Source organism: Bos grunniens, chromosome 16 (genome assembly GCF_055505025.1).
Source record: "Bos grunniens cultivar Pamir isolate PY7600 chromosome 16, Bosgru_T2T1.0, whole genome shotgun sequence".
Classification (NCBI taxonomy): Eukaryota; Metazoa; Chordata; class Mammalia; order Artiodactyla; family Bovidae; genus Bos; species Bos grunniens.
This window is the reverse complement of record NC_141180.1, coordinates 38,877,870-38,903,468: the sequence shown is the minus strand read 5'-3', so window position 1 is coordinate 38,903,468 and position 25,599 is coordinate 38,877,870. Positions and strand designations below refer to the sequence as shown.

General features: G+C 46.8%; 1 protein-coding gene across 7 annotated transcripts in view; it reads right to left on the bottom strand.

Annotated features, from left to right (window-relative positions):
* DISP3 (dispatched RND transporter family member 3) overlaps positions 1-25,599 on the bottom strand; it is a 58,129-nt gene that overhangs the window by 13,288 nt on the left and 19,242 nt on the right. For 5 of the 7 annotated variants that reach the window (XR_015142794.1, XR_015142795.1, XM_086342619.1 and 2 more), the window contains exons 2-10: positions 22,833-23,934; positions 21,678-21,897; positions 8,677-8,813; positions 7,029-7,163; positions 6,457-6,617; positions 5,132-5,271; positions 3,346-3,494; positions 2,952-3,113; positions 1,915-2,076 (exon numbers count right to left, since the gene is read on the bottom strand). Coding sequence is in view for 5 of the 7 variants with exons in the window: in XM_086342619.1 (XP_086198745.1) it covers positions 1,915-2,076; positions 2,952-3,113; positions 3,346-3,494; positions 5,132-5,271; positions 6,457-6,617; positions 7,029-7,163; positions 8,677-8,813; positions 21,678-21,897; positions 22,833-23,931 (2,365 nt within the window). In the remaining 2 variants the exon portion in view is untranslated. Of the gene's footprint in view, positions 1-1,914; positions 2,077-2,951; positions 3,114-3,345; positions 3,495-5,131; positions 5,272-6,456; positions 6,618-7,028; positions 7,164-8,676; positions 8,814-21,677; positions 21,898-22,332; positions 22,588-22,832; positions 23,935-25,599 lie in introns of those variants that run through there. The other 2 variants (XM_086342620.1, XM_086342621.1) reach the window with 2 other exon arrangements.

Sequence of the window (25,599 nt, the reverse complement as noted above, 5' to 3'; positions counted from 1 at the left end):
ATGGGATGACACTCCCAAGGGTTACCTCTGGAGGGTGGTTGAGGGATCAAAGGGGACGCTGCATCTCATGGGCTTAGCAACGTGTCTGGCTCGTGCTGAATGCTCCATAAATAGGAATAATTAGAAACGGCAGAGATGAGGGGAGACTGCCTGTTTTGCCCCAAGCATTGTAGATGAATTTTTTGTTGGTTTTGTTTTTTTAATGAGCTACATTTTACACTTTCAAAAATGCGATCCTCACAGTAATTCTAGGAGGTGGTTATTATTAACCCCATTTGACAGAGAAGCAAGCAGAGGTTCGAGGAGGTTACATGACCTGTAGGGGAAGTGAGAGGCGGAGGCCAGCAGGACAGGTCCTGTCTGCCCCTATAGCCGAAGCTCTTTTTGCTACAACATGAAGGGCCCCTTTAAGAGGCAGCTCAGAGGCTGAGAGATACAAGGGGCCAGGGGCTGAACTCTGGCTGGGGTCTTGGCCCTTCTCCAGATGTTTCCAGGAACTTTGGGATCATCCCAGGGTCTGTCCATCTGTGAAATGGGAGCAGATGTGGCTTTCGGCCTCCAGGCCCCAAGGGATGGCAGAAGGCCTTGCAGGGGCAGTGAGAATGGAATGAAATTCAATGCCCAGGCAGGTGGGAGTGGCGGAGGGGATGTGGCCAGGTCAGCTCCAATTCAAGAGGGGATCCTCAGGCACCTCCCTAAGCCGCTGTCGATTATCATGCATTCGGCTCATGCAATCACCAAGGGGAAGGCCAGGTTAATCTGAACACCGCCCCAATTACATGAAGGCAATTACAGCAGTCAGCGGGTCTTCCCCCAGGAGCTGGGAGCACTCACCCAAGCGTCTTCTCATTTGGTTTCTAACCACCCGGCAAAGCGGTATGACCTTGAGTCGACTTCCCTCGCCCTACCCTGGACCTCATCAGACTAACTCTAAGACAAGCAGACATCTTTATCTCACCTCTTTGCTCATCCCTGGCACATGCTCCATCACCAAGTCCTGTGGATGTCATCTCCTAAAAACCTCTTGACTTCACTACACCATCAACCACGCTGGCTCCAGCCCCTACAGTCTCTTGTCAAGATGACTACACCAGCCTCCTACCTGGACTCCCAGCCATGCTCTACGCAGCCCTCCAACCAGACAGCACCTGGTCCCTCTCTGCGTAAAGCCCTCCACTAACTTCCAGTGACAATGACAATGACAATGTAATCCAGACATCACACTGTAGCCCACCAGGCCCATCTGGCTAGCTTTGGCTCATGCAACTACCTCCCTCAAACCTGGTCCTAGTCTTTCCCACCTCTGGTGCTCCCCTCTGCCTAGACCACTTCCCTCCTCTCCCCTCCCAGCCAGGCCAAGTCCTTCCCATTCCACGAGTCTTGGCTTAGATAGTCCCTCCTCCAGGAAGATCTCCATGATGCTGAGCTCCCCAGGCACCCTGCTTTTCGTCCACCACAGCTCAGATCTACTATTACATGGCCTCCATAGCAGTGGAGTGAATTCCTGTGCTTGGGAAGCCTGTCCTGCCCACTGTGGCCTCCCCAGCACCAGCACAGCTGGTACCCAGAAGTATTCATTTAATGAAATGTGGAAACACTGAGACTCCCTGGTGGCTCAGATGATAAAGAATCTGCCTAGAGTGTGGAAGACCTGGGTTTGATCCCTGGGTAGGGAAGATTCCCTGGAGAAGGGAATGGCTACCCACTCCAGTATTCTTGCCTGGAGAATCCCATGGACAGAGGAGACTGGTGCGGCTATAGTCCATGGGGGTGCAAAGAGTCGGACGTGACTGAGTGACTAACACTTTTTAGAGGTGGAGTTGATTTCCTAAGTTCACACGGTGATGGGGAGCCTGGCATCTCTAGTCCTGGGGATCTGGACTCCAAAGAGGACACCCCGGCAGGAAACCTCACCTGAACAGGTGATGCAGGAGATGCCCTCGGCGCTCAGGTTGTACTTGAGGTCCAGCAGCACCTGGATGTTGGTATCGGGCCGGAAGAGCAGTGGGGCCCGGCTGGCGGGGCGGAGCCGGCTGGCGAACACCAGGGACAGGACGAGGATGGAGACAAAGAGCCCTGCGAGGAAAGGACACTGCACTAGGCAGGGCTGGGGCCCTGTGGCGGGGGGACACATGCACAGCCGGGGCCTCCAGAGCCCTGGGAAAGAGCTGCTCCTGCTGTGGGGAGGAGGGCAGATATCCCAAGGGAATGGGCAGAGGCCCAGCATGCCAGCCTGTGGGTGAGGCTGCCGGGGATCACTCCCTTGAAGGTAGGGGCCGGTTGTCATGCATGTCACCAGGGGTCGGACTTCAAGTTCCAGCTCACATTCCTGGACAAGAAGCAGCCATCATCTTAGAGCCCTGAACAGTCTATAAAGAGCCCGCACATCCATTTGGTCTTACACAGACCTAAATCTTTACAACGATAATAATAATAGCACTTAACTTTCATGGAGCACTACTGCATGCCTCACACTGGGCTAAATCCTTTACACATACTGTCGTTTCCTTACAACAGCCTTACTAGATACTCTTCTTCTTCTCAGTCATAAGATAGGAAACTGAGGCACAGACTAACTGCCCCAGTCCAGGTGGCACTGCTAGAATGTGGCAGAGTCAGGATCCCAATTAGCCAAGCTGGTCCAATGCCAGAGCCCAAGCACTGGGCACTCTGCTCTGCTGTCCAGCATGATGACCAGGACGTAGGAGGTGTTCAATAAGCGACAGCTATCGTGAGACTGGCTTTATTCTCTGCAGGGAGGGGGTGAGGCTCCGAGAGAGTGAGCGACCTGAGCCCGGGTCTCTGACCTCTAGCTCATCTGTGGGACAAGGGGCGGGCTCCCAAGACCTGCGTGTTCTTTGAGAAAATGGCCAGGGGGAAGTCTGTTCTCCACATCTCAGGCGCTGGGAGACACTGCGAGATGGGGGAAGGAGAGTGGAGAGCCCACTTACCCACAATCACCCAACGGCTCTTGACGGCCGACCACAGGACCCAGTGGTGCAGCAGCTCCTGCAGCTGGGCAATGAGCTGCCCCCGGCTGCCCCCGTTGGGAGCCGGCTGCAAGCCCTCGGGGGGCACAGACACCAGGGACACATCTCCCAGCTCCAGCGACACTGCAGGGCAGAGCAGCGGCCCATCAGAGGGCTGGCCCAGAAGTGGGTCAAAGTCCCCCTGGTCCACACCCCCTCCAGGGAAGCTCAGATGCTTGACGGGGATCCTCCCAGTCTCGTCCCACCCCCACCTCAGGACCAGATGGTCCTCGCACCAGCTTGTCAAGGTACTTCCCCTGACAGAGGCAGTGCCTGGGTCCCGCAGATTCAGCAGCAGGCCCGCACCCCCCCTCACCTGGCTCCTCCTCCACACTCAGCAGGGGGATGTCATCGTCCAGGTAGGGCATGGGGCCCTGTGCAGGGCCGCCCCCAACCCGCTCAGGAGCCGTGAACACGTCCCCAGGGAAGTGCAGGGAACTCCTGCGGCCACACTTCTGGTTGCAGCTGCAGACAGAGTGGGGGAAGGGTGGGTCCTGGGAGTCCAGGCTGCATGTCCGGGCTACATGTGAACCAGGCATCACGCTGCTACTGACAACCCACAGGACATGCCTCCCAGGCTTCCAGGAGCCTGTGCCTGAATTCTCACCAGTGTCATCTCCCCCAGGGCCCTCGGGTACCACAGTTCCTCTGGGGAGACAAATGGTGACAGTAGTCATCCCTAGGGACAGCAGATGATGGCACACAGCTGCCCAAGCATCGAGGTGACTGCAGCAGAGGGATCACGCCTGTGCTGTAGAGTGCCTGGGGCCCTGAGACCAGGGGGATGGGGAAGCGGGGCTGGGCTGAGTGTGCAGCTGAGGCCTTAGCTGGAGTGAATGTGGGGGACCAACGCTCACCCTGGAGACTGGGGGCAAGAACAGTGCACACAGCGAATGTGCCAGGAGTGCTCAGTGCCAGAGACTGAGCTAGAGCTCCTCGTGGATTCTCTTATGAATCCCCACAGGGTTGTAGTACCCATTTTACAGAACAGGAAACTGAGGTGCAGAGAGGTTAAGTTACATGTCCAAAGGCCCACAGTTTCCAGGCAAGGAGGCTGAGGCTACATCCCTTACCCTAGACTAGGGGAAGGGACAGGGTGGGCTTAGTTGGTATCTCTGTAGAAATTAGGGAAAAGGAGGCTTTTACCCAAGTCACTTTGCTTCTATGTCACAAAACTGTCATAGAAACAGTCAAACCTGAATGGCCACAGTGCAGATGACTGTGCCTCAGCTAGAGGGCTCTTGTGCAGTGCCCAACCTGAACCACCATACATGGAGACCCTGAAGCAAAGGTATGCGTGGGAGAGCTAAGGAGTCCTTCCCAGACCTTAATCTGAGCTCCCTGCTGGCCTCTCATCTCCTTCCTGCCCCTCGTCTCACCATGGTCAAGTGGACACTGTCATGGACCCCTGACAGTCCTGCATTTGCATGCCCTGCACCAAGGCCAGACCCTCTATCATTCCCTAGTACTCCCAACCCAGACAGCCACTCAGGCCGGATTCCATTTGACCAATGTGCCCCCTGCCTTAACCCTGCTGGCTTGGCCCACAAGACCCCAAGCCCTCTACCTTCAGCTGCAGCAGCTTTGTACTGATCCAATCAACTTTGCACCTGGCTCGCTGGGTCTAAATACGGTTCCTCTCTCAAGATGAGAACCCAGAGGACATTTAACGTGGTGGCTAAGAGCATGGGATCCAGAGTCAGATTACGGGGATCTAAATTTCCGCTCTGCTGCCTATTAAATGGATAACTTTGAGAAAGCTGCCCAGCGTCTCCAAGCCTTTGCCTCCTTGTCTACAGACATTTTACAAAACGGGTGAAATAAGAGGACCCAGCTCCTAGGGTCCCTGGGGATGGCAGTAAGATCTTGTACAAAAGCACTCTGCCCACTTTCTGGTACACAGTAGGTGATCAAATGTAACTATTAGACAGGAGTACACAGAAGTGCTAGCATAGGACGGGGCACACAGAAGGTGCTCAGTAGTGAATCACCAGGCTTCTGGGAGACAGGATGGTGTGCTGAATGGCCCCCCAAGGGTCTGCCATGGCTACTCCGTGAGAGCAGGACACAGTCCCTGTGCCTCCCTCACCTGCCCGGCTCACCTGGCCTGGCAGGCACTCTCCAGCGGTGCCATGTAAAGGCTCCAGATGCCCAGGGCTGCAGGCATGGTGAAGAGCACTGCCAGCCAGCAGCAGGACACGATCAGAGACATGAACAGGCCGAAGTCGTGGACAGCCGGGATCTGGGGATGGAAAGGTGGGGGCGATGGGCGGGGATCAGGCCTGGAGCCCAAGGAGCCCAGGGACTCTGCAGCACTGGGCCCTGACCACCCCCAGACTGAGGCAGGATGCGAAGGCTGAGGCTGCGGGAATGAAGGCACCGGCCTAGGAGGATGTCAGATGGCTGGGCTGGAGCCAGGGGTGTGGCAGAGAGGAAGAGTCCAGCCTCTGCTCGACACTGCAGCCCTCTGCCCGTAACAGTGCCCAGCATAGAGCAAGCGCACCGTAACTCATTACAGGAAGGACAGAGGAAAACACACACTGTCAGAGCAGGGCACACGCTAGCAGAGGGGAACAGACAGCTGCCACAGGGTGTGCCCCAGGAGTGTCACGGGCACCTGCGCAGGGTGTGGCCGTCAGAAGGAAGCTGCAGCCAACAAGCACACAGGCCTTCCTTCACTGTCTGTGGAACACTTTCACAAGCATCTCATTCCATTCTCTGATGATCCACACGTGAGGAGAGTGAGGCTCACAGAAGTTAAACAAGCTGCCTAAGGTCACACAGCCAGAAAATGGCAGAGGAGGGATGGAAATCCAGCTCAGCTTGTTTTCTGGGCGTGGTTCTCTAGTAAAGTCTGGAGAATCCCAGAGCATCTAGTGGTTTCTAGACAGGATCCTCAGTCCAGGTCATAAGACCTCTCAGACTCAGACAGGCTCACTGCCTTTCAGGCTCTGCTGGCACCCAGGACCTGGCCTAGGATCCTTCTCTTAAGCCCAGCTCAGACAGGAAGGAGTGTGGGGCCAGCGAGAGGGAAGTGCATGTGAGGGATAACAATGCCGTATGCAGCTGGTGGGTGGAGAGGGCCCTGCACTGGGGTCAGGAGTCATGGGCAGGCTTACCATGTAGCAGCTGGGGGACCTTTGGAAACAACTGCTAAATGCCCTTCAGGGCTGAGAGTGGATTATCAGTAATGAGCATCAATAAGAAACACAATTTGTATCACTAGAATTCTCCCATTTGTTAAGTTCTGGTGATGGTGATTAGTAACAAAACATGGACTCTAGGGACGTGGCAAGTACCTTGAGGTGGAAGCTGCGTGGCCCCAAGAGAAGGGGTGGGTGGGAAGAGCGGAGACCAGGGTCCAGGTATGCATGGGCAGGGGTGGGGGGCAGGGGACGCCAGGCCAGGCTGGAGGGCTGGCTCCCACCTGGGAGAAGACGTTAGCTGCATAGGCAGCGGCCGTGGTCAGCGAGGTGAAGAAGGTGGCCTTGCCTGCCGTCTGGATGGTGTGAATCATCCGCAGTTGAGGGTCTTCCAGGTGGGTGGCCTGGCGGTAGGTGTTGATGAACACAAAGACGTCGTCCACGCCTATGGGAGGGGGCCGGGCCAGCTGGGTTACTCTGCTGTCTCCAGGTCAGATGCAACCTGGGCCATGAACCCAAGACCCACTCTCATGCTGCACGGCCCCCTCCCTCACCAGAACTAGATCCTTTCCTCCAAATCTTCACCACCCCTCACCTTTCCCACCATGCTTAACCTTTCTTTACCCAGCATATCCACCCACTCCTTCCACCTCTGGGGGGTTCCACCCACCATATGCCCAGAACCACTCACCACTCATACTCTACCCACCCTCCACCCCAAGTCCAAGGCTCTGAGGTCTGAGAGAGGACTTTTTAGAGCCCCCATGGAAGCCAGACTTTGCATCCTGTAAAAGGCCCTTTGGGGGTCAAATTTCCAAGTGGGAGGCCCATTACCATGGCAACAGAATCAACTCACCGATGCCCACTATCACAAAGGCAGCCACCCCATTGAGGATGCCCAAATACTGGATACCGAAGACCACGTGGTACAGGAAGAGCGCCACCAGGCAACTGAGGCCGATGCTGGCAATCCCGAAGAAGGACAGGAACACTGGGCAGGCAAGAAGCACAGGGAATGGAGTGGGGGGACCCAACAGAACACAGACACAGACACAGTGTCTCTGGCCCTGGTTTGGTCCTGCCTCATACACCCCCATCCCCAGGGGCACCTTCACCACCCCATTTGAGCCCAGTATAGTTCTCTATGCCCAGAGAAGGTGCTGGGCAGGAGGCCTGAGTAGCAGATGAAGCCCTTGATGAGTAAGTCAGGTTGTTCATGGGCCCTCATCTTTGCAGAGCTTACTTCATATGCTAATAGGGAATCATTATATTTTTAACATCTGTCACCCAGTAAATTAGAGGTTCCATGGAGGCAAGAAGGCAATGGCACCCCACTCCAGTACTCTTGCCTGGAAAATCCCATGGACGGAGGAGCCTGGTGGGCTGCAGTCCATGGGGTCGCTGAGGGTCGGACACGACTGAGCGACTTTACTTTCACTTTTCACTTTCATACATTGGAGAAGGAAATGGCAACCCACTCCAGTGTTCTTGCCTGGAGAATCCCAGGGACGAGGGAGCCTGGTGGGCTGCCGTCTATGGGGTCGCACAGAGTTGGACACGACTGAAGTGACTTAGCAGCAGCAGCAGGAGGCAAGAAGTACATCAGTGATGTTCACTACTAGAACTCTGGCACCTGAGAGCATCTGGCACATAGTTGGTGCCCAGTTAATATTTGTTACATGGATGAGTGAATGTCTTTTCCATTTTTGAAGGTATGACCAATCTCTCATTCACTTGGCCAATGAAGAGCACCTCCTGTATACACAGAAAGCAGCAGCTAGGGTGCATGGGGAGAGGACAGTGGAAAAGTGAACTGGGAGTCTAATGGCAGCTGGGACTTTAAAACAGGCTAAGGGTGGGACTTCCCTGGCAGTGGTCCAGTGCTTGGGAAGCTACCTTCCAGTGCAGGGGATGCAGGTTTGATCCCTGGTTGGGGAACTAAGATCCCACATGCCACAGGGCAACTAAGTGGGTGTGTGGCAACTACTGAGCCCATGCGCTCTGGAGCTCACACACCATCAACTAGAGAGCCCGTGAGCCACAACTATAGAGAAACCCATGAGCTGCAACAAACAATTTATACTGCAACAAAAGATCCCGCACGACACAATGAGGATCCCACGGTTCACAAGACCCGTTACAGCCAAATAAATAAATACTAAATTATAATAATAAACAGGCTAAGGAGTAATCCATAAAGTGTCCAATACTCCAGACTCCACAAAGCTTATCAACAAGAAAAAGACCGTCAAAGAACAAAAGGTTCAACTGTAGGAGGTCCTTGGGGAGCGGGCCCTGGGGCATGGCCCAGTCTGCCTCTGCACCTCAGTCACCCTGCCCAGGGTTAGAAGGTGATGTCTGAGCAGCTGTCCCACTGCCAGCTCTGATACAGTGGATTCAAGCCCATTTGCGGCATTCCCAAGCAGGAAGGCTTTGTCCAGAGAGAAGCACACTGGGAGGAACGAAAGGGCTGGCTCCATGCGGTGCTGCTGGAGAAACCGTACCTGAGCAGGAGGTGAGAATGTAGACGAGGGCAGCGATACAGCTGCTGCTGATGAAGGCCAGGAGCATGTCGTTGTTGAAGGTTCTGCGAACCTCATAATCAAAGAGGTCTGTGCCTCCATACAGGACCTGGACTTTGCTGGGAAGGGAGGACACAGAGGGAGGAAAGACAGAGTGGATCAGAGATGGAGGAGGACCACGAACCATATACCTCCTCAGTGGCTCTTTACCTTGGTTGTACATTATGGTCACCTGGGGGCTTTCAAGAATCCTGATGTCCAGGTCATACTCTAGACAAGTGAAACCAGCATGTCTCGGGTGGGACTGAATTATCAGTGAGGTTGAGATTGCTGCTCCACACAGATAATAGTCAATTATAGCTGAATTCTATGTCATTCTCATTATCCTCAATTCTCAATTGTTCACAACAAAATTCTAAATTCAAATCAGCTTCCAGATACTCAAGTCTTACAGTGCTATTCAGTGCCCGTTTAACAGAAGCTATTAGAAAAACTTAACCAGGTTGGTGAAGTTGATTTTTAAAATACCAAGAGGGGTGAGATCTGTTCCTGGTCAAGAGGAGTAACAAGATGAAATCTACATTTCCTCTCGTGAAACTAACAATTAAAAAAAGAGAGAGAGAAAGAAAATACATGAAACAAGATTCTGGACATGACAACAAAGAATGGTGATCTCTAAGAGATAAATAAAATGGGCTTTATGGTCACTCTGACATACTGGCTTGAGAAAGCTTCCAGGCTTTGGTGCATCCTAATATACGGTGCAATGGTAAAGAGCCCACCTGCCAGAGCAGGAGACACAAGAGACACGGGTTCAATCACTGGGTCAGGAAGATCCCCTGGAGTACAAAATGGCAACCCACGCCAGTATTCTTGCCTGGAAAATTCCATGGACAGAGAAGCCTGGCTGGCTACAGCCCATGGGGTCGCAAAGAGACACAAATGAGTGAATGAGCAAGCAATATATGGGTTAACAGACATCTTAAAAGAGCCTGAAAGTTTCCCAAACCTGATGAAAATGATAAACCCCTTGATTCAAAAAGCTTGAGCAGCAGACCCCCAAGCACAAAAAATCGTGACTAAAACAACAATGCACATCATAATCAAATCGCTCAAAATAAGTGACCAAGATAAAATCTTGAAAGCAGACTGAGGGAAAAAGAGGAACGAAAGTAAGAATGACAGGAGATTTCTCTTCAGAAACAATGCAAGTGAGAAGACAGTGGAGCAAGATCCTTTACCGACTGAGGAAAAAAGTCAGCCCAGAATTCTATCATTTGAAATATATATTTCAAAAACAAAGGTAAAATAAAGATTTTTTTTTTCAGTATACAAAACCCAAATGAATTCATCTTCAGTACACCTTCATTACAAGAGATGTTAAAGGAAATTCTTCAGGGAGAAGGCAAATTATTACAAATGGAAGTACACACCTACACAAAGGAATAAAAAGGACCAGAGATGGTAACAGCATGAATAAGTGTGTAAAAATGTCTTATTACATAAATCTTTTAAAATGATGGCTGACCATTTAAACAGAAATAACAGTAATGTAGTGTGGGGTTTATAACATATATGAAAATAAAATATATGACAACAATAGTATAAAGGTCAGGAGAAAGGAAATGGTGGTATACTATTCATATATAGTATACACTATACACTATACATGAAGTTGGACTGCAAGGAGATCCAACCAGTCCATCCTAAAGGAGATCAGTCCTGGGTGTTCATTGGAAGGACTGATGCTAAAGCTGAAACTCCAATACTTTGGCCACCTCATGTGAAGAGCTGACTCATTTGAAAAGACCCTGATGCTGGGAGGGATTGGGGGCAGGAGGAGAAGGGGATGACAGAGGATGAGATGGCTGGATGGCATCACTGACTCGATGGACATGAGTCTGAGTAAATTCCGGGAGCTGGTGATGGACAGGGAGGCCTGGCATGCTGCAATTCATAGGGTCACAAAGAGTCGGACACAACTGAGTGACTGAACTAAACTTAACTGATACATGAAGTGGTTTAACATCATTTGAAGGTACACTGATAACTTAAGGATGTGTACTATAAACCCTGAAAATGAGTTAAGTCGCTCAGTTGTTTTCCAGCTCTTTGTGACCCGTGGACTGTAGCCCACCAAGCTCCTCCGTCCATGGGATTCTCCAGGCAAGAATACTGGAGTGGGTTGCCATTTCCTAAATTAAATATTTATAGCTAAAAAAAACCAAAGGAAATAAAATGGAATAATAAAAAATTCTCAGTCCAAAAGAAGGCAGAGAGAGGAAAAAGGAACTAAGAATATATGGGGCAAAGAGAATAAAATAAAATTGTCTTAAGTCTAACCATGTTAACAACATACTAACTGTAAAAGGTCTCAGTTTAGTTCAGCCCCTCAGTCATGTCCGACTCTTTGAGACTCCATGGACTGCAGTACGCCAGGCTTCCCTGTCCATCCCAGAGCTTACTCAAACTCATGTCCACAGAGTTGGTGATGCCATCCAACCATCTCATCCTCTGTCATCCCCTTCTCCTCCTGCCTTCAATCTTTCCCAGCATCAAGGTCTTTTCCAATGAGTCGGTTCTTCGCATCAGGTGGCCAAAGTATGGGAGTTTCAGCTTCAGCATCAGTCCTTTCAATGAATATTCAGAACTGATTTCCTTTAGGGCGGACTGGTTGGATCTCCTTGCAGTCCAAGGGACTCTCAAGAGTCTTATCTAACACCACAGTTCAAAAGCATCAATTCTTTGGGGCTAAGCTTTCTTCATAGTCCAACTCTCACATCCATACATGACCACTGGAAAAAGCAATTTTCTTGAAGAAATCTCTAGTCGTTCCCATTCTATTATTTTCCTCTATTCTCTGCATTGATCACTGAGGAAGGCTTTCTTATCTCTCCTTACTATTCTTTGGAACTCTGCATTCAAATGGGTATATCTTTCCTTTTCTCCTTTGCCTTTAGCTTCTCTTCTTTTCTCAGCTATTTGTAAGGCCTCCTCAGACAACCATTTTGCCTTTTTGCATTTCTTTTTCTTGGGGATGGTCTTAATCACTGCCTCTTGCAAAAGGTCTAAATATCCCAAATAAAAGGCAGAGGCAGTCAGATTAGATTAAAAAATCAAGACCCAGCTGCCTATAAGAAACTCACATTCAATGTTGACACAAATAGGTTAAAAATAAAAGTACAGAAAAAAGTACCATGCTGACATGAATCAAAAGAAAGCTGGAGTGGTTAAATTAATAATAAATGAAATAAATTTCAGAGCAAAGAATATTACTATAAATAAAGAAAGTCATTTAAAAATTATAAAGGGCTCAGTTCGTTAAAAGAATGCAACAATACTAATTGCTTTGGACCTAATAACAGAGTTTTAAAATACATGAAGCAAAAACTGACAGAAATTAAGAAAGAAATAGACAAACCTGCAATCATAGTTGGCCATTTCAAAATCCCTTTCTCAATAACTGCTAGAACAATTAGACAGAAGATCAGTATGGATACAGAAGACTTTAACAACACAATCAACCAACCTGACTTAATTGACATTTATAGAACACTCCACCCAATAACAGCAGAATACATTTAAGTGCATAGGCAACATTCATCAGGACAAACCACACTCTAGACCATAAATAAGACTCAGAAAATTTAGAATAACTTAAGTCGTAAAAAGTATGTTCTATGACCACAATGGAATTAAATTAAAAATTAGTGACAAAACACTATCTGGGAAATTCCTAAACATTTGGAGACTAACAAACTTTTAAATAATATAGGGATCAAAGAAGAGATCAAAAGGGAAAATTGAGAGTATTTGAACTGAGTGAAAATGAAAGCACATGTCAAAATGTGTGAGATGTGCTAAAATGACGCTTAAGGGGAATTTTATAGCAATAAACACCTGTATTAGAAAAGAATACAGTTTTCGAATCAATGACCTCAGCTTCTGCTGCAAGAAAGCAAAACAAGAGAAAATTATACATAATGTAAATGGAAGAAGGGAAATAATGTAGATCAGAGTATAAGTATATAAACAAACAGAAAGACAATAAATATCAAAGAAACCAAAATCTAGCTCTTTGAGAGGACCAATAAGATTGATAAATTTCTAGCCAGACTGATCATGAAAAAAGGAGATAAGACACACACGAAGGAGGTGATACCACTCATAAGGGAATATTTATTATGAATTACCTTGCACCAACAAAGGTCCGACTAGTCAAGGCTATGGTTTTTCCAGTGGTCATGTATGGATGCAAGAGTTGGACCATGAAGACAGCCGAGTGCTGAAGAATTGATGCTTTTGAACTGTGGTGTTGGAGAAGACTCTTGAGAGTCCCTTGGACTGCAAGGAGATCCAACCAGTCCATTCTGAAGGAGATCAGCCCTGGGTGTTCTTTGGAAGGAATGATGCTAAAGCTGAAACTCCAGTACTTTGGCCACCTCATTCTAAGAGTTGACTCATTGGAAAAGACTCTGATGCTGGGAGGGATTGGGGGCAGGAGGAAAAGGGGACGACAGAGGATGAGATGGATGGATGGCATCACCGACTTGATGGACATGAGATTGAGTGAACTCTGGGAGATGGTGAGGGACAGGGAGGCCTGGCGTGCTGCGATTTATGGGGTTGCAAAGAGTCGGACACGACTGAACGACTGAACTGACCTTGCACCAACAAATTTTTACCATTTAAATGAAATGGACAAATTTCATGAAATATACTACCAAAGCTTGTGTAAGAATATAGAAATAACTTTAATAGCCCTACAAAAGTGTTAGTTGCTCAGTTGTGTCTGACTCTTTGCAACCCCATGGACTGCAACCCGCCAGGCCCCTCTGTCCATGGAATTCTCCAGGCAAGAATACTGGAGTGGGTAGCCATTCCCTTCTCCAGGGGATCTTCCTGACCCCAGGATCAAATCCGGGTCTCCCACATTATGGGCAGATTGTTTACCGTCTGAGCCACTAGGGAAGCTCTATATGTATATTTAAAAATTGAGTTTGTAGGGACTTTCCTGGCAATCCAGTGGTTAAGATTCTGTACTTTCATTGCAGGGGGCACAGATTTGATCCCTGGTTGGGAACTAATACCCTGCATGCTACATGGCATGGCCCCAAACATTTTTTTAATCAAAAAGAATTGAATTTATAGTTAAAACCTTCCCCTAAAGAAAACTCCAAATTCAGACAGTTGCATTGATAAATTCTACCAAACATTTAAGGAAGAATAATACCAGTTCCATACAAACCTTCCAGAAAACTGAAGAGAATATTTCCTACCTCATTCTTGAAGACATTTTGATATCAAAATCAAACAAAGATACTACAAGAAAACTACAGCCCAGTATCCATCATTAACATGCCAATGAACAAAGAATACGAATAGAATCTAACACTATATAAAAAGGATAATCCCAAGGGCGATCTGCCCCAAGAATGCAAGGATGGTTTAAACTTTAAAACTCAATTAATATAATTCATCATATTAAACTAAAAATGAAAAATGTATGTTCTCTCTCTAGATGCAGAAAAATATTTGAGATAAGTCCAATATTCATTACCGATTTAAAAAAATAACTTATCAGCAAATTAGGAATAGAAGGGAGCTTCCTTAACCTGATAAGTCACTTCAGTCGTGTTCGACTCTGTGTGACCCCATAGACGGCAGCCCACCAGGCTCCCCCGTCCCTGGAATTCTCCAGGCAAGAACATTGGAGTGGGCTGCCATTTCCTTCTCCAATGCATGGAAGTGAAAAGTGAAAGTGAAGTAGCTCAGTCATGTCCGACTCTTAGCGACCCCATGGACTGCAGCCTACCAGGCTCCTCCATCCATGGGATTTTCCAGGCAAGAATACTGGAATGGGGTGCCATTGCCTTCTCTGTAACCTGATAAGAGACATCTACAAAAACACCTACAGACTTCAGTCAGGGATAATGAAAGGTTGTCCATTCTCATCACTTTCATTCAACATTGTATTGGAGGTTCTAGCCAGTGCATTCAGGCAAGAGAAAGAAGTAAAAGAAATCCAAATTGGAAAGGAAGAAGTAAAACTATCTTTATTAGCAAAAGACATGATTGATTATGTAGAAAATTAAATAGAACCTATGAAAAAATTTCTAGAACTTATAAGGGAGCTTATCAAGGTCGCAGGACCCAAAGTCAATTATATTTCTATATATTGAGTTGGCCAAAATGTTCATCTGGGCTTTCCATGGTATTGTTGTTGTTCAGTCACAAAGTCTTGTTTGACTCTTTGTGAACCCATGGACTGTAGCACACCAGGCTTCCCTGTCCTTCGCTATCTCCTAGAGTTTATTCAAATTTATGTCCATTGAGTTGGTGATGCTATCTAACCATCTTATCCTCTGCCGCCCTCTTCTCCTTCTGCCCTCAATCCTTCCAATATCAGGGTCTTTTCCAATGAGTTGGTTCTTTGCATCAGGTGGCCAAAATATTGGAGCTTCAGTTTCAGCATCAGTCATTCCAATGAATATACAAGATTGATTTTTTTTTAGGATTTATTGATTTGATCTCCTTGCAGTCCAAGGGACTCTCAAGAGTCTTCTCTAGCATCACAATTCAAAAGCATAAATTCTTCAGCACTCAGCTTTCTTTATGGTCCAACCCTCACATCCATACATGGTATAGAAAAACCCAAAAAAACTTTTTGGTCAACCCAATACAAGCAACTAACAACTGATATACTTTCAACTAACAAGGAAATTTTTAAAAATATCATTTACAATAGAATAAGAATGTGAAATAGGGACAAATCTGACAAAAGATATCAGATTCACCAGGTTAATTGGTCATAAGACTCAATACTGTTAAGATGTCATTTCTCCTCAAACTGATCCAAGTATTTGACATAAACATAATCAGGATCCCAGTGGACTTTTATTTGGAGAAATGGATAAGCTGCTTCTGAAATTCACTGGAAGGGGATTCCCTGGAAGTCCAGTGGTTAGTTTTCTGTACTTCCATTGCACGGGGCATGGGTTCCAACCTGGTCAGGGAGTTAAGCTCCTGCATGCCACATGGTATGGCCCCCCCCCAAAAAAGAGAACCAACCATTAAGAAATAATAAATAAATAACACAAAATAAAATTCATAGGGAAATGTAAAGGCCCCAGAATAACTAAAATAACTTTGAAAAAGAACAAAAAGTTGGAAGACCAACACTTGGACAAGACATGGCATAAAGCTACCATAATCAAGACAGTGTAATACCAATGTGTAAATAAAATGTAAAAAAATTGGTTGATGGAATAGAACAGAGTCCAGAAATAGACCCACATATATATAGACAAAAGACTTTTGTCCAAGATTCTAAGCCAATTCAGTGAAGAAAGAATGATCTTTTAAACAAATGATGCTGGAACAACTGGCTATCCATACAAAATAATAAATATCAGCATGTTATGCTATATATAAAGTATATGTAGTGTATGTCTTACACCATATACAAAGATGAACTAAAAATGGAATATCACAGAACTAAATGTAAAGCCAGTATTAAAATAGTCAAAAGATCTAAATTGTTCACCAACAAAGACAAATGGATGTCAAATAAGCATGTGAACATCACTAGGAAGTACGGAAATCCAAGTTAAAATCACAATGAGATATCACTACACAGAATGGCTAATTTAGACTTTTTAAAATGACCATGGACTTCCCTGGTGGCTTAGATGGTAAAGAATATGCCTGTAGTGCAGGAGACCCAGGTTCAATCCCTGGGTCAGGAAGAACCCCTTGGAGAGGAGTCTGGTGGGCTATGGTCCATGGGGTCACAAAGAGTTGGACAGAACTGAGTGACTAACACTTTCACTTTCAAACTGACCATATCAAGTGTTAGAGAGTTTGTGGAGGAACTGGAATTCTTATACACTGGGTGAGAATGTAAAATGGTACAATTAATTTGGAAAACAATCTGACAGTTTCTTAAAAAGTTAAACTCACATGGGGACTTCCCTGAAGTTCATTGGTTAAGACTTTGCCTTCCAGTGCAGGGGGTGTAGGTTCAAGCCCTGGTGGGGGAGCTCAAATCTCACAGACCATGCGGCCAACAAACCAAAGCATAAAACAGAAGGAGTATTGTAACAAATTCAAAAAAGATTTTAAACAAATGATCCACATAAAAAAATCTTAAAAAAAAAATACATTCATGTTTTTTTTTTTTTAAAGTTAAATATACACCTATCATATGATCTAGTCATACCACTCCCAGATATTTATCTGAGACAAATGAAGGCATTTGTTCACACAAAGGCTTTGTAGCATCTCTATCTACAATAGCCAAACCTGGAAATAACCCAAATACCCATAAACAAGTGAGTGGATGAACAAAAGGTGGCATCTCCACACAGTGATACTACTTAGCACTTAAAAAGAATAAACTGTCAATACATGCAACAACATGGATACAGTTCAAAACAATTAGGCTGAGTGAATGAGATCAGTCAAAACTGTGCATTCTATATGATGCCATATATACAAAATCAGAAAATGAAAACCAATATATAGTGATAGAAAAGAGAAAGTGGTCCTGGGGTGGAATGGGAAGGAAGGTGAGGCAGGATGGAGTGACTGTCAAAGGAACATGAGTAAACTTCTGAGGGTGATGGATCCATTCATTAACTTGATTGTGATAAAGGTTTCATAGTGTATACATGGGTCAAAACTAATCAAATTGTAAACTTTAAATATATGCAGCTAGTGAATATCAACTCAAAGCTGTTTTAAAAAGTCAAACAGGACACTTAAAAAAATGTAGAAAAGATCTTTGGATTGACTACTTTTTTGAATTAAATTCAACAAAGGGTTAATTGAGCTTTCATTAGAATAGAAAACTGAAAGTTTGGTCAATTGTTCATTCATTCATTCATTTGTATAGCATTTATAGAACACTTTCTAGGTTCTAGGTCCTCTTTTAGTTTCCAGCTATAAAAAGACATAGGCCCAAACTTCTACTCTTGAGTAGAAAGGAATAGCTCATGCAAGACCAATATTCCTGCTTAGAACTACTAAGAAATCAAATAAAACTGAGAAATCATCTATTTGATGATATTAGAGATTTCCTGAAGCAATGAAACTAGAGAGCTGAGACTCTAGAAAGGGAAGAACCTACAAAAGATAAGCTTCCTTTCTACAGCTGTGTTTACCCTGGAGGTATCTGCTAATTCTGAACACAGGCAGGAGGCTGAAAATCTAAGCAGGGAGTCAGAAAAACTAGCAGAGCTGTGGGTAGAGACTTGCAGACCAGCAAAGCATAAAACCAGTTTCTTCTGCAGCACTTCTGCCAAATACTGGGGCAGTCTAGAGTATGAGGCTACAAACTTAAGCAGAAAGCCTCAGAAAAACCAGAGAAGAGATATTTTTAGCTCTTTTGAGAGACAAAGCTTAGGGTTTGGAACATGTCAGGGGAAATGGGCTCTGCAGAATACACTAGGCTCTCAGGTGAAAATCCTAGAGAACCAAGGGCAAACTAGAGGTAGGCTGTGACTTTTCAGGACTACAAACCAGCCTCAACTCTGTGTATCTGCTGTTTGTTTAAGGTGATCAGCCACAACACCATCTGCCTAGTGGAGGGAAAGATAAACTTTCTCTGGAAGAAATAACATCATCTGGACCTCTATGTTTTTACATACAATATTCATTACTCAGTAAAAATTACCAGGCATACCCACAGGCAAGACCACATGACCAAAAACCAAGTGAAAGAACAGACCACAGGGAAAAAACCAAAAGATATCCATAATAACCTAAGCTGGTAAAGAATTGGTCTGCAATGTGGGAGACCTGGGTTCAATCCCTGGGTTGGGAAGATCCCCCAGAGAAGGGAATACTCCAGTATTCTGGCCTGGAGAATTCCATGGACTGTATAGTCCATGGGGTTGCAAAGAGTTGGACGTGACTGAGCTACTTTTACTTTCATCCATAATAATCTAACTTAATATGCTTCAGAACACAGAGGAGAATATGCACCAAATAAATTAAATGGTGAAAAATTTCACCAAGGATTTAGATCTATAATAAAGAATTACTGGAAATCCTCAACAGAAAAACATTAACTTTGAAATCTCAAGAGATATTAAACATCAAATTAGATACAACGGAAGACAGGATCAGTGAATTGGAATATCTAAACCAAAACATGCAAAGCAAAGAAAAACCTGAGAACATATGGGACTCATATAAGATAAGCTATAGGAATGTATTGTACAGCATGGGTAATATAGCCAATATTTTGCAATAACTGTACATGGAGTGTAACTTTTAAAATTATATTAAAAATTTTTAATTAAATTTTTAAAATGAAGAGAGCAGCATGCTGATTACCCAGACTCTTCAGCTTATCTTTCCAGCTCCCATATTTTATTATCATAGTCATAAATAAAAGAAAACACATGAGACTTTGAAAATATCTAACATTTATGTAGTTAGAATCCTTAAAGGAGATAGGACAGAGAATGGGGTAGAAGCAATATTTGAAGTCATAATAGCCCAGAAATTCCTAAAAGTGATGAGTTATATACCAGCAGATTCAAGGTCTGTGCACCTCAAGCAGAACAAATACAAAGAAAACCGTATCAAAATACAGTAGTAAGATTGTTGAAACCAAAAACAAAGAGAAATCTTAAAAGTAGCCAGGGGAAAAAAAAGACAATTGTTCAAAGGGGCAACAAAAAGATTTACAGCTGACTCCCCCCCTCCAAAATGATGAAAGTCAAAACACAATGGACTGATATCTTTTAAAGTATTAAAGAAAATAACTGTAAATTCTATACCAGAAGAAATATATTTCAAAAATGAAAGTAAAATAAAGATGCCTTCTAGACAAACAGAGAATTTATCACTAGCAAACCTGCACTAAAAAAAAATACTAAAGAGAATTCTTCAGATACAAGAAAAATGATCCCAGAGGGAAACATGAAATTGTAGAAAGTAATGAAGAGCAACAGAAAACATAAATATGTGAGTAAATATGGATTCTGACTGAGTAAAATAAAAATGTAATGTCTTATGAGGTTTAAAATGTATATAGAATTAAAATGCATGTAACAATAAGGCAAAAGACTGAAGGGGTATAAATGCAATGAATGAGTTCTAAGATTCTGGTATTATCAGAGAAGCAGTAAAAGTGATAATTTGTAGTATTCTTTGTAATAAGTCAAGATGTATGTTGTCATTTCTCAGGTAACAAGTAATAGACTGATTAAAAAAAAAAAAAAGATTTTATTGATCTAAAGGCATTAACGTTAAGACTACAGAGGCCCTGGTTATCACCATTCCTATGAAGCTCTAGGGGGATGGTAAGGGAAAGAGAATTGTTTTTTTTTAACCCAGGACAGGGGTTTTGTCTCAGCAGCTGAATGTATTAAGCAGAAGTTAACTGCCAGCCCTTCCCAGATTCCCAACCCAGCCAAGGACCATTCCCTAAGGTACCTCCATCCAGCCAGCCACCCATTCATTCCTCAGACAAAGAGGTACTGTGCTAGGGGCTACGCCTACAGAAAAGGAAGCAGTAACAATCCCAGTCCTCAACAAACTCACACTCTACTGAGAAATAATTAAACCAGAACTTTTTCAGACTTATATATCCAAATAAGTCACCTGCAAACTCTATAGGTCTGGGAAAAGCCTTGATATTCTACATTTTTAACAAGTCTCCAGGTGATGTTAATGCTAATTCGACTTGCACTTTGAATGACAAGGAATTAAAAAAGTAAAATACAGAGTGACAAGCACTATGACGAAATTGAGGCTCAGAGAGGTGAAACAGCCCGTTGAAACTCCCATCCAGGTGGAGTAACTGGGATCTGACCCCAGATATATCTTACTACAAAGCCTGTGCCTGTCTTATGGAGAAGCAAAGAGTCTGTGGAAATGGGTATGGTGATAATTTAATGCAATCTCAAGTAAAAAAATAGCCAGGTTGGATCTTAGTAGATGAACAGGGGTTTGCCTGGCAATGAAGCACAGCTGCAAGAAGACTCAGTACAGCAACTGCTGTAAAAACACATAGCGCTAGGGCACTGCATTAGAAACCCTGGATTTTAATCCCATTCCACCACTGATGAGCCTCAAAACTTTTGACAGTTTACTTAATTGTACTGTGCCTCAGTTTCCTCATCTATAGGATGGAGAAAATCCTAACAGCTCCTCTCTCGTCAGGCTGGTGTAAGAATTAAGTTAGATGGTGTGTATAAATGGCTTAGGACAGTATGTGGCACGGGGCAAGCACAATAAATGTTAGCTTTGATTATTACAGTAGCTGTTCAATAAAGGAACGAGGGTCTTTCAGACAGAATGATTCCTCCTGTGCCAGGGGTTGACTTGTCAGGGCAAGAGACTGAAAGGCATTGGAGTTATTACCCCGCAGGACTGACAGATGAACTATCAAATGATTTTACCTGGTGGGGAGGGGCCCAGTTGTTTCTCAGACACACATCCCAAGGACTGGAAGACAATCAGAGCACCTACTGCCCAAAATCTCTGTCACATCTCTTAACTCATCTCCTTCTAATGACCGCAGAAGGGTAGCAGGACTCATCATTCCCATTTTAGCAGTAACAGAGGCCCAGAGAAGTGAAGTGACTTGCCCACTATCTCCTTGGATAGTAAAGGCAGAGAGGAACTCCTTACTCCCTGGTTAATACTCTTTCCAGAAAGCCTTCTAGCACCATTGCAGGAGAAAATCAACACCCAAGACCTCCAGGGCAGAAGTTCTCCAAAGCTGTCATGTTCACTAACCATTAGCACTGATCAAGAAAAGCGTCCTTTCATCTGTCAGAGTGATGATGAGGATGTATCTGGCTCTGCCTCTGATTTGAAAAGAAAGACTTCCAGGGAAAAGGTTGCAGAAGGGGATCTGGGATGTATGAGAAAGAACCACCTGGAAACCAATTCCCTACCTTAATACAGCCCTTTCCTGGTTCAAACAAGGACAGGCACACATCAGATGCAGCTGGACTGCCTACCTAGTGGACTGCTTGGCCAGCATGGCCACATAGGTGACCACAAAGCTCTGAAACTTAGCCCGCTGCTCCTCCCAGCGATCGTCCACAGAGTAGTAGTTGGGCAGGGGTGCTCCAAAGAGGATCTCGCTGCGTAGAAGGGAGCTCTTGAGGTTTTCTGCGGAGAGGCCCTCGTCCACGTACCAGTAGAACTCTGGGTGAGTCATGGCCAGCTCTAGGGAGCCTGCAGGGGCAGGGGTCAAGAGGTCCAAGGAGCTCAGTAAGTCAGCTCCCACAAACCTTCCATCAGGGTCATCCTGCCGTCCTGAACATCTCACCCCCTTTTTAAGGAAATGGAAAACTGTCCCAGCTTGGGCTGCCTCCAACTGTCTCTAACAGGACAGAGGGATGGTTTAGAGAAATCACTGCTGCCCAAAAAGAGCAGCCCCCCAAGATCTGCTCAGGCGGCTCCCACTAAGTTTACACCTTCATTTCAGCTTGAACTTCACCTAATACCAAGGCTCAGTCTCTGCAGTCCTGTAACTCCTTCCCATCCCAGTCCCACCTTCATCTACTTAGAACCCTGCCATGTCCCCCTTAAAAGACATACCGAAGCTCTGCCCCCACAGCCAGCCTCTGTCCCCTCCCCATCCTTTCTCAACTCTCATCCCTAATGTACCTCAAACGAATCCACCTTGATCTTCCTGCAACCTCAGCCTCTCTCCAAATGCCCAGTGCTCTGTAACCACATGCCAGCTCCCCTCTAACCAACGTCATGCCCCAGCCCCAGCCCAAGCTTTATCTAACTCTGGGCATAGTGTAACTCCCAATCTCCATCAATCTAGGTATGCACCTCCTTCCTTGCCTCCCTCAGATCCCATCTCACACCCAACCCTCTCCCTGCCCTTCTTCAATAAATGGCCTGCAGGCCTGCCCAGCACTCAGCTCCAGCCTGACTCCACTTCACAGCCAATTCCAACTCCATCCTCTTACCAACCTGGAGAGTACTGCAGAGTCAAGCCTTCTTTAACCTCCAAGCCCCGCCCCCACCTCATTAACCATGCCACTTCATCCCAAGCCCCACCTATTCTCAGTCTCCACCCCTCACAAGCCCCGCCTCCAGGGTCCTTCAGACCAGGTCCCTATAGGCCCCACCCCAGCCCACCTAGGGCTGCTCACCCCGGATGTCGGCCAGGTCCTGGCCCATGCCATCATAGTAAATCTTGCCACCCCTCTCAGTGGGGAAGAAGTAGGTCATGAGTGAGCTGGGCGGGGAGCAGTAAGAGTAGGAGCCGAGCGGCAGGTCCTTGAGCACTTCATGGGGCTTCCAGCAGAACTCCCGGAAGCCCGGGTGATCCATGATCTTGCGCTCAATCTCGTGGATTGTGACCAGCCGCTCACTCGTGAAAATGTTGCGCTCGGCGTCACCACGTGCCAGGAAGATGAGCTCGATGCGCCAGTGCGCATGCGTCTGGGTGTTGGCGCTCACATAGGAGCGTGAGTAGTCCCAGCGCGAGGCGCCACGGCGGGCACGGCTCTGATTGGCCGTGGCTGCTGTGGGGGGCGGGGAACTGGGTGGACGTCGCCCACTCGTGTCTGGCCCCAGGTTTATCGGGGCTTCACTCTGGTTGGCTGCCGGCCTCTCCAGGGGTGGAGCCTCTCGCCGTAGACGCCCGCTTCGATTGGCTGTTGGCTTCTGGGCGGTGGCGGTGTCCCACAACAAGCCGTTCTGTGTAGCTACAGCGACCACCGTGTGTGGGCCGCGGGCGGCCGGCCGCGAGCGGTTCCCTAGATGTAGCTGCTGCAACTGCTCTGTGATGAGGCGCTGAAGTGTCTCAGAAGTGAAGTCGGCCAGGTCGCGTCGGTTGCGCCCCCAGGACCCAAACTGGGATTTGAGCGCCAGCGCGAGGGCGTCAAAACGCTGGGAGGCCTCATGGTTGCGGATCTCAAAGGCATTGTAGGAGATGTCAATGTCCAGTGGCGGGTAGTAGAGGAACATGAAGGCTGACAAGGCCATGGGGATGCTGCAGCCCAGAAAGAGCACCAGCCCTGCACAGCACGGATTGGTGAAGGCCCAGCCCAGGGTACTCCAGAAGCCCAAGGCTGGGGGCCGGGACGGCAAGGTCCAGCGCCGCCAGCAACACTGCCTCCCTGCTCCAGCGTGGGGCCCCAGCTTCTTCTGGCCCCTCCTAAAGGCCTCACCCATTGTTTCCTCCTCCTCTTCCTGCTCCTCCTCTAGCCACACATCTTGCAGCAAGGGGTCATCCTCTGAGTCCATAGCCTACAGGAGAGGGAGAGGGTGAGCAGGCTACAGAGAAGGAGAGGATGGTGCTCCCATAGCTGCAGTCGCCCACCCCGAGTGTTAACCTTGCCCACTCATAACCAAGACAGATCCTACAATGGAATCGCATCAAACAGGCACTTAGCTGCACTTAACTGAATTCAACCACATGTGTACAAAACAGAAAGAAAAAATCCTTTTTCTTTGCCCGTCACAGCTCCCAACTAGATAGGGCTTTCAAGGCCACTGAAAAAGGAGAATCAGTGCCCAGTTGCAAACAGAAGAGATATTCCTCCACAAGAAAGGGATATTCGAGGGGAATTTTGATTATGCATCATTTCCCAATTTTTGCTGCATTCTCTGATTTTAGAACTCAAAGCCAATGTGAGATGTGACTTTGTCGCAATCACTTTTATTTAACGAGCAACTACAAAGTTGTCCAAAAGTATCAGGGTAGAAGGGAAAGAACACGCTCTCTGGAACTGGACCCTTGTTTGGGTCCTGGTAGTGTGAACACTGGCAAGGGAGTGAGCCTCAGAGTTTTTGTCTATTAAGCACAGGTGGCCGCTTCTGCCTCACACGATTGTGGGGAAGGTCTAGGGAGGAAGCACCCTGCAGTCTGTGTGGTTTGTTTGTTATCATATACCACATGAATACATTTCTTTGCTCCTCTCTGGGGACTGTAATGTGCTCAGCCATTGCCCACGTGGCTCTGACAGCACTAGATGCCTGTCATAGTCCTCAAGAACTCTCAATACTCCCCACCCCCTCTTTGGGATGCTGCAGCTGCAGCCACTGTTTGTCGGGCTCAGACCACTTAATATGCAACTCCAGGGACGTCAAAACTTTGGGCACAGACAGAGGCCGGGCATCTGTCTCCCCAAGATGTGGGCACAAGCAGCAGGAGGGCCTGGCAGGAGAGGGCAGTCTGAGGACTCCAGCAGGGTGGCCCAAAGGCAGGAGGCCCCCCCGGTATCCTCAGGTATGGCCTGCCCCCTTGTCCTGCCTGCCCTCTGTTTGGACGGAAAGAGACTCATTATCTAGTTAGACGCCAGGCAGTGAGAGAAGGAAGCTAATTATGCCAGCATTGGCTAATTAATGCTGCTTTTCCTATTAACATTCTCTAGAATGCTCCATTTCAATTAGACGGTCTGTCCGGGAAGAGAACAGGCTGCCATCATCCCAAAGAAAGTGGAGAAGAGAGGGCAAGGGGAAGGAGGGAAACAGAGAGAGAAAGACAGACAGGACCTGGGAGAGATGAGAGACAGAGAAAATTGAAAACAGGAGACAGGAGAGTGGAGTTAGGGGGCAGGGGTTGGAGATAGATGCAAATAGGGAAATAAAGGAAGAGAAAAACAGAAGAGTGAGGGAGAGGGTGCCAAGTGTGGATGAGAGAGGAAGACTTGAAAGGGAGAGAGACTGGAAGGGGCAGGAACTGCTCCAGAAATATTAGAGATTCCTACGGATGCAATAATTAAATTTCTCATTTCTGACACCCTAAACCTAGCCTCCTGAGGGGATGGTACCTGCTCTGAGGCTCAGTTTGCACCAGCAGAAACTCGTGGGAGTAAACCAGAGGCAGCTCAGGCTCACCCTATCTCCAAAGGGCAAACGCAAATCTGCACATGGAGGTGGGGGTTGTGTGTGGGAGCCTCCACTCCATCC